Genomic DNA, 12,593 nt, shown 5'->3' on the forward strand with positions numbered 1-12,593 from the left:
TTTCCCCAATTGCCAAACTATTTTGTTAAAAGCTTGGAATTGATGGGCTTGTCCAGCAGCACTGGGTGTGGAATTCACTCGCAGCTGTTGGTCTTTTGTTGATAGAAATTGTTAATTTAAACATCTCACTCGTATCTGGATTCATCCGACTGTCAAGTCCAGCCCAATACTATTCTCTTCCACCTTTTGTCCCCCTTAGATTCACTGTTGACATATTTGAAGAGCAGCTCGGGACATTTTCCCGCTCAGCGCATCATCTCTGCAACGGAGAGGTCAAAGGTCACGCGTTGAGCTGCTACTGCAGGTGACGGAACACCTGTAGTTCTTCTCAATTCAAACTCCCAGTTATGATAAGGAGTGTTTGCTGATGGCCTCGTGGAAACGTGCTCTAATGAAAAACCAAAGCTCCGCCGATGGGACGCGGCACGGCTCTCGTGTTGCAAAAAAGGGGGCGTCGCCGTCCGACAGGTGTGAAAAACGGACGCGCCCATTTCAGCGTGTCCCTCCGCTGTGTCAGCCGTCTTCCAAACATCTTCAAATCCTATTTAAACAGCATCCCTTTCCCCAGCTGGCAGGACATTAGAGGCTTTAGAACCCGCGGCCTGCGGAGCGTCGCCGCGGACGCACATCATTTTAACTCCGCTCCCTGAACTCTCCGCGACCTCGTTCTCTTGGCTGCCTCTGATCCTCCTTTCATCCCCGCAAGGATAGACATAATCCAGCCCCCGTTTGGACTCTTTCCAGTTTAAGGTTGCCGACAGAGGCTGAGCCCGAGTCGCCGAGGGGGAGGATCGCGTTTTTGGGGATGCTGCTTAGGTGGCAGAGCGAGTGTGACGGTGGCAGGAAAAACAGATGATGTGGCAGATGCAGACTTTTCAAGAGTAAGACCTTCAAATTCAGGCAGCAGTGCAAATGCCCCCCGACATCCAGGGGCAGGGTGGTTTCAGCCAAACAGGGCCGCTCTGATGCGCTACAAGGCCGTGTTTTTCTTCCGCAGCAGGCGTCCTTTTTCCAAACGATTTCAGATGATGTTCAGTCCCGCTCCCCTGAGAGGAGGGGGGGAGATGGGAAGCATCTTGACAGTCGTGAGCTTCATATCTGAGTAATAAATGTCAGGGATGTGAAAACCCAAACGGATCTTTTCCCTTTTTAATTGCCGACAGCTCGTCCGCTTCATCAATATCCGAGCGCCGGCAAAGCCAATCAGGAGCCCCAGAGGGGTGATCGCGGCAAACCGTTTTTTGTGCGGCGCTGCAGGTGGCGCAGGCGAGGGGACTGATATATTCTTAGCGTGTTTGAGCTTCGCGGATCAGTGTAATATTTTCACATGCGCACCGCTCCTTCCCAGCAGCAAGCGGTCGATCTCGAGCTTGAGGTTATCGACTCGAGTTTCAATCTACAGAATCAGCTTTAGCGCCACCCGGTTTTGGACGGCGGTGAGACCGTCTTGTTAGCATTCAGCGGTAGGCGTTGTTCTTCTGCCAGGCTCAGAGGCCATAAATGCGGTTAAGAGTGATGTAGGTGAATTCTGCTGTAATTCTGATGCAAAGATCCTTCAAACAGCATTGTAGAATTGCAACGAAGAGTTCACTGTAGTTTATCCAAATATATTGACCAACGAAAGAGCAGGTATTCTTTTCCTGCAGTTCACATGTCCGCAACTAGGCGGCGCCACTTCCCACTCACTGGAGGTTGTCCGTTGAACTGTTGAAAAAACATTTCTGCAAATTCAGCGTTGGGAATGCTGAAGTTCCGCACCATCCGACGCCTTTCTAATTGCAACTATACAAAAACTGCGCATCCTTGTTATTCTAAAAGCAGCAGCTTCTGTTCATCCACTTCCACATAATCGGAGCCACGTTTGCGGAAGAGTGCCTTTAATTGTGAAGAGATTAACTGATGTCATCTCATCTCTCTGCTCTCGCCTGGATGCCAATCCACTCCGTTCGCCAGCATACAGAAAAACAGACGAGCGAAGTATTAGGGGAGCAAAAAAATGGGGGGTTGTTTACATGTAAATATTAGCCGTCTTTACATTCAGCGCCTTGTCTTGTTTTTCTGCTTTACATGTCTCTGAAGGCCCGACAGCGAGCTTGTCTGCTTATCATGACTTAACATATTCCGTGACGACTCCGCTTCAGCAATCGCCGGGACGCAGCAATTAATTACAACAGGCCAAAGATGGATGCTTTACGCATTTATTTATTCCTGCCAAAATGAAACAGGAGCGCAGCACAGAGGCTTATTTTCCAACTGATTTCACCAGATGATTCAGCAACAGCTCATCACCATGGAAGCGTGTTTTCCCACAGCGCTCTGGTGCTGTCGGCCAGGACACGTCCCGTTCCTGTGGCCACCTTCGGCTGACCTGCAACACACAATCAGATCAGCATTACTTTGAAGCGCTGGAGGAGGAACTGACACAAAAAATGTGTCATTTTGTTCTTTCAGCTGGATCAAACAGCAAAAAGCATTTCCCGGTGAGACAGATTAAAAAATCATTTGAAAAATTCTATTTACTTTATTACTAGGGCATGAAAATGGATTTTCTTTTCACAGCGTTGCAAATCAGAGAGAATTGTGGCCAGTTTCTTCATGGAAATTGGAATAACAAATTGGGAAAAAAGGCTACATTCTTTTGAATTTTTCAGGACGGTTGACATCAAATGAGCCCGTATTAAAATGGATCCACAAACTTATCACAGGACGCGTTCTGCTGCTGCATGTCCTCTCCAGTAGCCAACACCCAGGCTTGTTTATGAAGCCTGTTACTGTCCGTGGGACATTCCAGCAGGGTAGAGCCATCAAAAGAAGTTATTTTTAAAGTCGAGGAGAGAATAATCCACATCAAGGGGCATTTATTAAGTAATCTCAAGTGATTTACAGCTGTATGTGGAGCTGCTAGAACCACGTCTCCATAGAATTCAATGGGACTCAAACTGGGTCACACGGCTATTATAAGTGCAAAGTTAGTTTGAGAGCAGTCTGACAGCAGTTTGCCTCTGCTAGCAAAGTGCTGCTAGCTGCTGGGCTGACAATGAATGTCAGAATGTGCATTAGACACTGGCAGCTTGATGTAATGGCAGATTAATTTCATCGCAAAAACCCGTAATAACAGCAAACCCCCTCTCAAAGTCAGTCCGCATTAGAGCAGCGAGCGCACGACGCTGCTGTGGAAGTCGGGGAGAAGTTTTGCGTCTGAATATACATAGAAAATGAGGCAGAGGGAAAATCTAATCAGCATATTAAGGCCGAATCAATCACTGGGAGGCTCTGGCTCTGAAACAACTGGTCGATGAGGAAGTAATTCATCAACAGAGATTCAGATGGATCTTTATCATCCCGTTTCATCGGCTCCACACTCCAGCTGAACCACTGGCAGCTTCCACATGAACAACACGTATAATAACCATCACAAAGAGACTAAGCAGTGAGAAGTTGCCATTTCTTCCAGCTTATTTCAGTACGTGGACATCAAGTCTTATTGCTTGGGTTCCATCACATTTTACATCTACCCTCACTTGCCCTTATATCAGAACAGACAACATTTATTGGATCGGGCCTCAGGAAAGTTTCTGGTTCTAAAAGGAGGCATTACTTTGAAGGGGATGTGAGGATGCTTCAGTTACAGGCACATGACAAATTAGGTTTGTTTTTTTAAGAAAAGAAGCACTTTTCACTTCCAACATTTCTGACATTGTCAGATTGAGGTATATTTGAGTTTTAGACTGACCGAACGATCCATTCTATTTGCTCCCAAAGCTCTGAGCATTTTCCAATATATTTTAGACATTTCATAGATTCAACAATCATATTAAAACAAAACAGAGGTGCGTCAATAATGGAGCTTTCCAAAAGCCACGTTTCTAAAGACTGATTGTCCAGAGTGTGCTGCGGGTAAACACCGGCTCTGAATAAGTACCTGCTGTTCAAACACTCTGGCCTTTGTGCGTCTCCTCGCTGTGTGAATGCCTCCAGCAGTAAACAGACGTGGACAGCTGCAGACAGCTTCCAGACGCGCCACTTGGAATAATAAAAAGCCGCTACGAGGATGGCCCGGCTTCTCACCGGAGAAACAGATTAGACATTTCAGACGCTCTAACCTTGGCTGCCCGTCTGCGTCGCCCAGGCCCGTTTGTGATTAGGGCGATATTCATCTGCTCCTGACGCTCATCTGCACAGTAGCGACCAGACGTGGATGCAATACGCTCGCTGCTCATGCCAGGGCCAACTTTAAGACTTTCATTTGTCACACCTTTAATAGACAGATGTGGTCGAGCTCCTTTAAGGGGGATCAGAAACAAGCGGGAAATGAAGCTAACGAGTGAAGTGTCCCAAGGTCGACCCGACTCCTTTCGCATTCGTTCTCGGCTTTATTAATAGGGCTGATGGCGTCCGACAAATCACAAAACACATCTGAACATTGATTTCTTAAAAGCGTACACATAGAAAATTCTCGACAACCTCTAAAAAGTAATTAGCTACTTCATCCAATTCATCCACAATTCTAATCTAATATATCTTTGGTGTTAAAAGGGTTATTTCTGTCAAAAGACTGGTGCCGACCAGCAGATGTTAACACCACTCCTGCACAATAATACTCCATTTTTTAATTACAACCATGAAAAAAATGCAGAAGGCAGCCCTGAATATAAAACTCCACCATTTCGTTTTAAACTAATCAATGAATTCCCCATCTTGTACCGCCTCTGCATGAATAAAGCATAGTTGAAAACTGGCAAGAAATTAAAAATGCTAATCTGATTAAAACCAAACCATACTTGAGATAATATATATGAGTTCTCATTACTGAAAGGTTCCCTCTAGGTTTGAAGTCATCCATCACATTCCTTAGTCCAAATATGTCTTAATTTTGTTCTACATGGGGAAATAAAGTGAACGGACCAGCAAAAAATGGTTTTAATCCCCTGGATATACACTCCATGTGTGACTCACTGGTGGATGTAAAGACACAGCAGTCTGCCCGGTGCATGCATTTCTAAAGATAAGCAAAAATTTTCCAGCATTTGTATCTTCTCAGGTCTGCCAAAATGAGGACACAAATCCACTGAGGAAACACACACACTCTTGTACTTCTATCTTTGGAAGGACCTCCATAGGAATAATTCATTTCCCAGGCCTAACTAACCCTAATTACCCCCCCTAACCCTTACTCTAACCCTTACTCTAACTCTATCCTAAACCCAAGTCTAACCTTAGAACCATGTCTTGACCTTCAACCAGTCCGTTGAAGTAGTGAGGACCATCCAAAATGTCCTCACTTTGCTAGTAGAATGAGTATTTTGGTACTCAATATGTAGCAATTAAAACACACACACACACACACACACACACCACACACACACACACACACACACACACACACGTCCATCTAACCGTTTCCCCAAACCAGAGACGAGACACTTCCCGCAGTAAGTGGTTGGATGTTTGACCTGTGCCACGTCCCACCACTAGGGGGCATACAACACCTTACACAAAATAAACTAAACAATAATACAATGGGGAAAAATAACAATAAAGCACTGCTTCTAAAGGCTCAAACAATGTTTTTAACAGTTAAATCCAATGTTCGTACTGTGGTGAAATAATCTCTTATTCAGTGTTTACTCTCACACACTGCCATCTCTGTTTATTCACCCTTGCTTCCTCTTTATTAGTGTGCCAGGGAGGTGGATCCAATTTGGAATGGCATGTGTACAAACATTCATCTGTCCATCATCTCTGCACCGCTGTTTACTTCTAATCAGGTTTGTGGGCGGTGAAATAGGAGGAAGGAACAAACCCTGACAGGTTGCCAGGCAGTTTAACCGGGCAGTTTAACACTCAGCGTCTCCAACCTAATGAGCCCGTCTGTGGCTGCAGACACGGCAACAACATGCTAGAGCAAACATGTCTAGGCCCTGGGGAATCCAACCTGGAACCTCCTTGTCATGTCCTTCATGTAAAAACACAAATGGCTCAATTTGGACCCTTTCCTGGATTATAATAGAACCTTCCTCTGTCCAGACAGAGTCCCTGTCAATACAAATATGGCTTAGCTGGCTGGCTGACTGGTTTCCAATGACAAAATTTGCATGTCCCCATCTAATGGTGCCTGCTGTTGACATGACTCCAGGAGAAGAGGGGGGGAAACATGCCGCTGCTGAAAAGGGAGGGTAGACAGGGTAGCATGGGATGGCAGAGCTGGCAAACAGAAAGCACCCTCAGTTTTCATCAGTGTAACTCTTGGCTGCGCGATGATCAGCCTCCTGCATGCCAAGCAGAGTGCATCAGCGGCAGGGGGAGGGCACAGAGAGAAAGGAAAATTCGCTCTGATGGCAACAACAAGGGGCTGAAGTCTGTGACCAGTGTCTGTGCTCACAGACCAGGAGGAAAACAAAGGCTTAGACGGGCGTAATAAGTCGTGTCAGCGATGCACTTCAACTCAATCACGAGGCCCAGTGACAAAAACTAAATGGAAAATATTTTGTTACGCTGTTTTAAGGCTTGTCGCTTTGTCCTTTATAAGTCTTTATTTAAGACCGGTCGCAAAGCAAATGAGACTTTTGAGGCAAAACAAGTTTCTTTCGACCCCCGCTTCATTAAAATAGATTATTTTTGTATCTTCTTCAGTTTATTTTGTCTTACATTTATGAGATTTTTGCTTTTTTTTTTTTTTTTACATAAAGCGCTTTCATAATACAAAGAATTTTATTGAAATAAAACCATAAAAGTCACTAGACTGAGCTAAGAGGCAAAGTGTTCCTGGTTCAAGTCCTGGGTTTGGACAAAACTTTGAAGGTGTGCTGGTACAGAGAGGTGCAAGGACATCTTCAGACCACTCTCCAGGTACCCTTGACCAAGCTACCTGAATCCCCAAATGCTCAAATAGGGCCCTGCGATGAGCTGGGACATGTACCCTGCCGCACCCCCACCCCTGCAAGGCTAAATAGTGGTAAACCCCCGCATAAAAAGGTATTTGCAATTAAACAAAATTAGGCCTTATGCTGCCGCCTGCTGGATAATACCGAGAACTGCTTTATGGACGTACAAAGCTGGACAGATTTAAAACATTTATACCTCAGAACGTGATCGGGACAAAGATCACGAGAAACCGATGCTTCCTGCCGATGTATAATAACCGGTGCAATCTGTGGAATATCTCTGGGACAGAAGGACCGTATTCAGCTCAAACGCTCCAAAATGATAGGCACCGAATTTCTGCAAATGAGAAAATGCTTGATCAGCTTAGTAATATGTAATCTATACAGAAGACTGTTTCAGCATCTGAAAAATGAAATGTTCATGTGTTTTTGACTATGATGGCCATAAATCTAAGTATATCTTATTTAATAGCCAATGTTTATTGTGATATTCTCCAAATCATTAAATAGCAGCTTGAAAAATCACACTTCCAACACTTCTGGCTTTTTTTGGTAGCAGGAAATAACCCCTGTAAATTAACCCATTTATCCTTTACACATGTATAAGTATTAACCAAGTGTTCTACCACAGGGGACAAAGGTACAAGACTCATTAAAATGGTGAGTTTTATCGCTGGACTGAAAATGTAAAAGAAAAATGTCGACTACAATTTAAAATTAAATACAGAATATGTGAACCGTGTTCATAATCAACTTCCTGTCCATGTATTTTAGTTCTGAGCTACTGAATTTCCTCCAACCTTTAGTATGTTTCTGGCGTCAAAAGCCTCTCTTCCGCTGGTACCCGGCCTCCCTGAGCCGCCTGCGTCTTCAACTGTAAAAACATGTCAGTGAAAAATTAACACGGGATGAGCAAAACTGATTTACAATGTTTGAAAGTAGACAGTGGGAACAAGAAAATCAAGAGCACTTCATTTAGGAACATTGGGAGGGGAATCTGCATTCACCAACATGCTAAACACTGCGGTGACACGGCCCCCCGCTCACGCTGTGCTCTTGGTCAGCTCGGTACAAGTTTGAGAACTGAGGCTGGACTTTATCCATGGTCAAAATGAATGAAGCCATTGTCCAAATACTTGGAAAACGCTGCTCGGAGCACGTAAACAGAGCTGCAGATAAACACAGAACCAGTTGCCTCATGCCTATATTCACAGATTTGAGGTTGTAATTGTTCAACCTTCAGCTCTGTCGTCACGGCAGCGCGTGCCTGAGCCAAAAGATAATAATGTGACATTGGTAAACAGGATCAGGGAGAACCTGCCAGTGTTATCAGAGCACGTCAATAACTTTGTTTTTGAAAACGCTGCTGTTGAGCTTGTCATTGATGGGTTGTGCTCTACCTGTGTGGTCCTTTCTAAAACGAGTGTTCATCACAGTGCCGTGCAGCTTCACTCGGTCCCACTCTCTCACCATCAGCCCAGCAGACACAAAGTGCTCTACCAGCCTGTCTGCAATCACCTGCAACCTTGAAAACACCACCATTTAAACAGAAAACTAAAAAAATAACAAGCCGAGATTCCAGCAGAATGGAACGTAACAGGATACGACCGATCCACTCACTTATTCGAGCCGTCCTGCACGCCAACTTTTGCATACAAAACGTCCACCATAGCTGGGTCATCGTTCATATATTCTATGCCGGTCACCTCCAGTTGCAGAGGCTTCCCTTCTGTGATGTCCCTGATGGGAGACAACAGAAAGGCAGTTTTAGCACGTGATTTGATCTTCTTTTCGTCCCCATCCATTTAATGTTGCTACATAAAAACCTCATTGTCTAGCCCTGTTTTACTGCAAACATCTACAGCTGAAGCTGTTGCACACACAGCTACGAAAAAAAATGAAGAATGTTTGGAGTGCTAAAAGAATGCACGGCTAATCTCTATATACAATGTTTGCCACATGGGGGATGATTCTTTTCAGTTAAGTAATTATTTTGCTTGACACTGTACTTGTTATTAGGACCTTCACTCTTGTTTTACATGTTTTAACAATAACAAAGGTCCACAGTGGACAGTGTAGTCTTTAAATATTTCTTTTAATGTGATTTTTTTTGGCCCCGTTGATGTAGTTTGTAATGTTGCTATGATAACACAGCCTACCGGATGATGTTTTCACACTCCTCAAGGTGTTCACATGCTTTTCTCACTTCCATGTCATTTAACAGAGCCAAGGTGCCAATGGTCAGGTGAAGCTTTGCAGGGTTTTGAAAGATGCTTTCTTCCACTCCATGATCCTACAAATAGGATAACATGGACAAATCAATACTGACTGCATGATGAAAATTGTTGTGGTCGCCTGGTGTCTATGCAGAAAAATAAGGTAAAGGGAGAAAGGTAAATGTTGCCGACAACTTCTACTGTACCTTTGAACACTGCTGCAGCACTTCTTCCTTAAATTTCAAAAATCCCTCTTGAACTTGGGGATGATTTAAAGGGAATGACAAGAAGTGCGTGAAAGGTTGCTTTTTCCGGAAACTCTCCACCAGGACCTCAACGCGTGTGACCGCCGATGACACCGCAGCTTTGTGGAAACCTGTGATCACTGTCAGACAGAGGAGAAACTCAGTGGACACATTTACAGAGACAGTTTCAGAAATCCTCTGCAGTAATGAGTCTCACCAATCTGTCCTTCCACCCCTTGTTTTGGGATGTTGATGGATGTCTTTGTGTCAAATTCTAGACGCCTGCGTGTCTCCCCTTTTTTACCAATAATGTACCTGTAGATCAGACAAGTCAACAGAGAAACCTTATTCAAAACCACGAGGAATGATGCATAACAATGTGTGGAGATAACAACGTGACGTACTTGTAAAGAACACTCGGGACATCAATGGCACAGCGAAATCCTTTATCTGTCTGTTCAATGACGTAAGTGTCACAGATTTCATCGTCCGCACAGTCTTCACTCTCTTCACACACACACACACACACACACAACACACACACACACACACACACACAAAGCCCAACATTAAAAATATACAGTGTGTTTTGTACGGTGCGGAATGAAGTCTACAATTTATATTACAGCCCCGCCGGAATGACAAATGATACATAAATACCAGCTTAACCTACCTGGTGGCCTCATGTATGAGAAATCTTCTTCTTCTTCTTCATAATTATCTTCTTGAACGAAATTCTTCCGGTATACTCGTCCCTTTATATTAATAAGAGCTGGACGTAAAATGTCCATACTGTAAACTAGCTAATGTAAATAACCTACGTCAGGAAAATGAAAAGATTAATATCCCACTAATAATTCAGCTACACCATATGCTTGTATAGTAGTGGTCATGTAACCTTTCAAAACTTATTTTGCTATCGCTTTCGCTAAATGTTTGCTCTCTTCTCTTGTTTACGTCTCAGTTGGCCTCCTTTACGACACAGCGTACATGGTTAATCTTTAGTAGATCTACATTGAACATGGGCGACAGTTGTGTACGTGTAGTGGAGTGACGACCCATCTATATGTGTTCAAGATCTACCGTAAAAGAAAACAGTCGCTTTAAACGTAAACCGGCAGCTTTGTCGTAAACCAACGACAGACGTTTATAAAAACAAGAAAACAAACTGTCTGGATTTAAAGTCGTTGTAGGTTTACCAAAAGGTGAACATTAACTTACGTTGTTTGAAAAAGATATAGTCTAATCTTAAGGCCAATAGTTTTGATTCGGTGAATGGTTGCCGTCTTTTACAGTGAGTAAGCTTTCTTGCCGGGCTTCTTCGGCCGTGGTAGCTAATTGCTAACAGTTGAGCTAACTGACCACAATGTAAAATGACATTTGTTAAAAACGTGACAGGTTGTTTTCTTTGAATGGGCTCTTACATTTCCTGCTCTTTGATTGCAAATTACTTCTTTCTGTGTGTAGTATGAGTGTAACTCTCCGTGACTCTGACCGTGGGAGTCATGATTTGTTGTGTTTTGAAAGTTTCCCAATGGCTGCTTCGTCTTCATCATCTTCTGCTGGAGGTGTCAGCGGTAGTTCCGTAACTGGCTCCGGATTCAGTGCTTCGGAGCTCATTCCTCCTAGGAAAGTATTGTACACCTATCCGAAAGGCGCCGGTGAAATGATGGAAGGTAAAACGCAATGCTGATCTGCAGTTAGCTGCGACATGTTCCATTATCTGAGAATTTGCAACACAAAACAGCCATTTGCAAATGAACACAATGACCATAACAGCAGTCAGTGGTATTCCTTTTGCCTACAATATCCAACCAAATCGATGTTCAGGTTGATCCAACAGATCTGATTTTATTTCACATCAATGCAGGAATTAGACATGTCACACGAATTCCAAATAGTTTTGCATCATTCTGCGGTGGGCACGATACATTTTAGCCCCTTTAAAAGGCAGAACTGTGTCAAACTTCTTTAAAGGCTTGTGAATGCATTTTTCAGAGAACAAAGTGTTTATGTTTTAGCTGTAAAAATATAACAGGCCTCCAATAAAGTTTGCACATTTCATAATGTCCCCAGTAAAAGTTTTTTAAAACTTTACCGGTCCTTAGTCCTTTGGGTAATATTTAACAACAAGCAGTTGGAATTTTGAGAACTGATTCTTCGGGGCTGTGTTGTCAGTAAAGTTTAACAAGCCATTAACTTATCTTTTTGCTCTTTGGTGTTTCTTTTAGATGGCTCTGACCGCTTTTTATGTGAGTCTGTATTCAGCTACCAAGTCGCCTCCACGCTCAAACAGGTCAAACATGGTAGGTCACTAATTATGTTTTGCAAAATGTCTTTCTTTTTCTGCTTTGAGAAAAGATTCTCAACAGTTGTCTCTGTCTCCAGATCAACAAGTGTCTCGGATGGAGAAACTGGCCAGTTTGGTCGAGGAGCTGGAAGCTGATGAGTGGCGATACAAACCTATTGAACAGCTATTGGGATTTACACCATCCTAATTAAAGAGATTCAGAGGCCTTTGTTTAATTAAGAAGCCAAATGAAAGGTGATTCCTTTTTTACAGCCCATAAAGGACTTGCCTTTCATTTCATTTTAATTTAAAGTATGAAATATTAAGTTAAACTGTCAGAATTATCTGGATATAGTAAATGTGAGATGTAATATTATTTCTTTGCTTTTACTCAAATATCAGCTGTTTTCCTCAGCAACGTCAAACAAACCTGTTTCAATGATAATGCCCTTGTTATTACACACCAGGTATAATAACATTAAAATTGTTGTAACCTGGACAGTTTTACACGTCTTTTTTCGTCATGAGGTCTTTCAAGGCGAGGCGGGAATTGTTTTTGTGGGGCTGCTCATCGTCAGAATTCTCAAAACCTTCTTTTCCCCTTTTTTTGGTTCCAACAACACAAAGAGAGTCAACTTGTATTTCGACATTCTTGCGTCCCATGCTGTGTTTGTGCACAAGGGTATTCGTCCTAACCTATGTACCCATATTTATTACAGTCTACAGCTGCCATTAAGACTTTTATGCTGCTGTTTTCTTTGTATCACTTATCTGCTGTGTGGAGGACAAGAAAACATGTAGGTCTTGTCGTGTTTTGCAACCTACTTTTAGATGGGAACATACAGAATGTACTGGTCTTGGTCCAGATATTCAAAGTGGCCCCAGATTGTATTAAAAAAAACCTGTGGCTTTATGAAGAGTTCATGCAGAATTCACATCTTTGCTTACAGTTTCCTCA

The 12,593-nt window shown here is 43.2% G+C and overlaps 2 protein-coding genes across 3 annotated transcripts; one reads left to right on the forward strand and one right to left on the reverse strand.

Annotated features, from left to right (window-relative positions):
- Positions 1–2,184: 2,184 nt before the first annotated feature.
- ascc1 (activating signal cointegrator 1 complex subunit 1) lies at positions 2,185–10,365 on the reverse strand. The gene is made up of 10 exons (XM_057025858.1): positions 10,019–10,365; positions 9,750–9,852; positions 9,563–9,660; positions 9,307–9,485; positions 9,044–9,177; positions 8,505–8,624; positions 8,285–8,409; positions 7,685–7,758; positions 7,081–7,221; positions 2,185–2,368 (listed from the first exon to the last, which is right to left on the reverse strand). The coding sequence occupies exons 1-9, from the start codon at positions 10,134–10,136 to the stop codon at positions 7,105–7,107; spliced, it is 1,068 nt and encodes a 355-aa protein (XP_056881838.1). The 5' UTR covers positions 10,137–10,365; the 3' UTR covers positions 2,185–2,368; positions 7,081–7,104.
- Positions 10,366–10,409: 44 nt separating this feature from the next.
- On the forward strand, positions 10,410–12,132 carry anapc16 (anaphase promoting complex subunit 16). Of its 2 annotated transcripts, none has more exons than XM_057026030.1 (4): positions 10,410–10,550; positions 10,873–11,021; positions 11,577–11,651; positions 11,734–12,132. In XM_057026030.1, the coding sequence occupies exons 2-4, from the start codon at positions 10,880–10,882 to the stop codon at positions 11,841–11,843; spliced, it is 327 nt and encodes a 108-aa protein (XP_056882010.1). In that variant the 5' UTR covers positions 10,410–10,550; positions 10,873–10,879; the 3' UTR covers positions 11,844–12,132. The 2 variants fall into 2 exon arrangements, with proteins under 2 accessions (XP_056882010.1, XP_056882000.1); XM_057026020.1 differs by having other exon boundaries at positions 10,463–10,639.
- The last annotated feature ends 461 nt before the right edge of the window (positions 12,133–12,593 follow it).

This window comes from Takifugu flavidus, chromosome 1 (genome assembly GCF_003711565.1).
Source record: "Takifugu flavidus isolate HTHZ2018 chromosome 1, ASM371156v2, whole genome shotgun sequence".
Taxonomy (NCBI): domain Eukaryota; kingdom Metazoa; phylum Chordata; class Actinopteri; order Tetraodontiformes; family Tetraodontidae; genus Takifugu; species Takifugu flavidus.

Excerpts from the sequence above, each read along its gene's own strand:
- ascc1 (XM_057025858.1), bottom strand. The coding sequence starts at position 10,136 with ATGGACATTTTACGTCCAGCTCTTATTAATATAAAGGGACGAGTATAC. Across the intron at positions 8,410-8,504 it reads GTGCAGGACGGCTCGAATAA|GTTGCAGGTGATTGCAGACA; the intron begins GTGAGTGGATCG and ends GGTGTTTTCAAG. Across the intron at positions 7,759-8,284 it reads TTTTAGAAAGGACCACACAG|TTGAAGACGCAGGCGGCTCA; the intron begins GTAGAGCACAAC and ends ATGTTTTTACAG.
- anapc16 (XM_057026030.1), top strand. The coding sequence starts at position 10,880 with ATGGCTGCTTCGTCTTCATCATCTTCTGCTGGAGGTGTCAGCGGTAGT. Across the intron at positions 11,022-11,576 it reads CGCCGGTGAAATGATGGAAG|ATGGCTCTGACCGCTTTTTA; the intron begins GTAAAACGCAAT and ends TGTTTCTTTTAG. Across the intron at positions 11,652-11,733 it reads GCTCAAACAGGTCAAACATG|ATCAACAAGTGTCTCGGATG; the intron begins GTAGGTCACTAA and ends CTCTGTCTCCAG.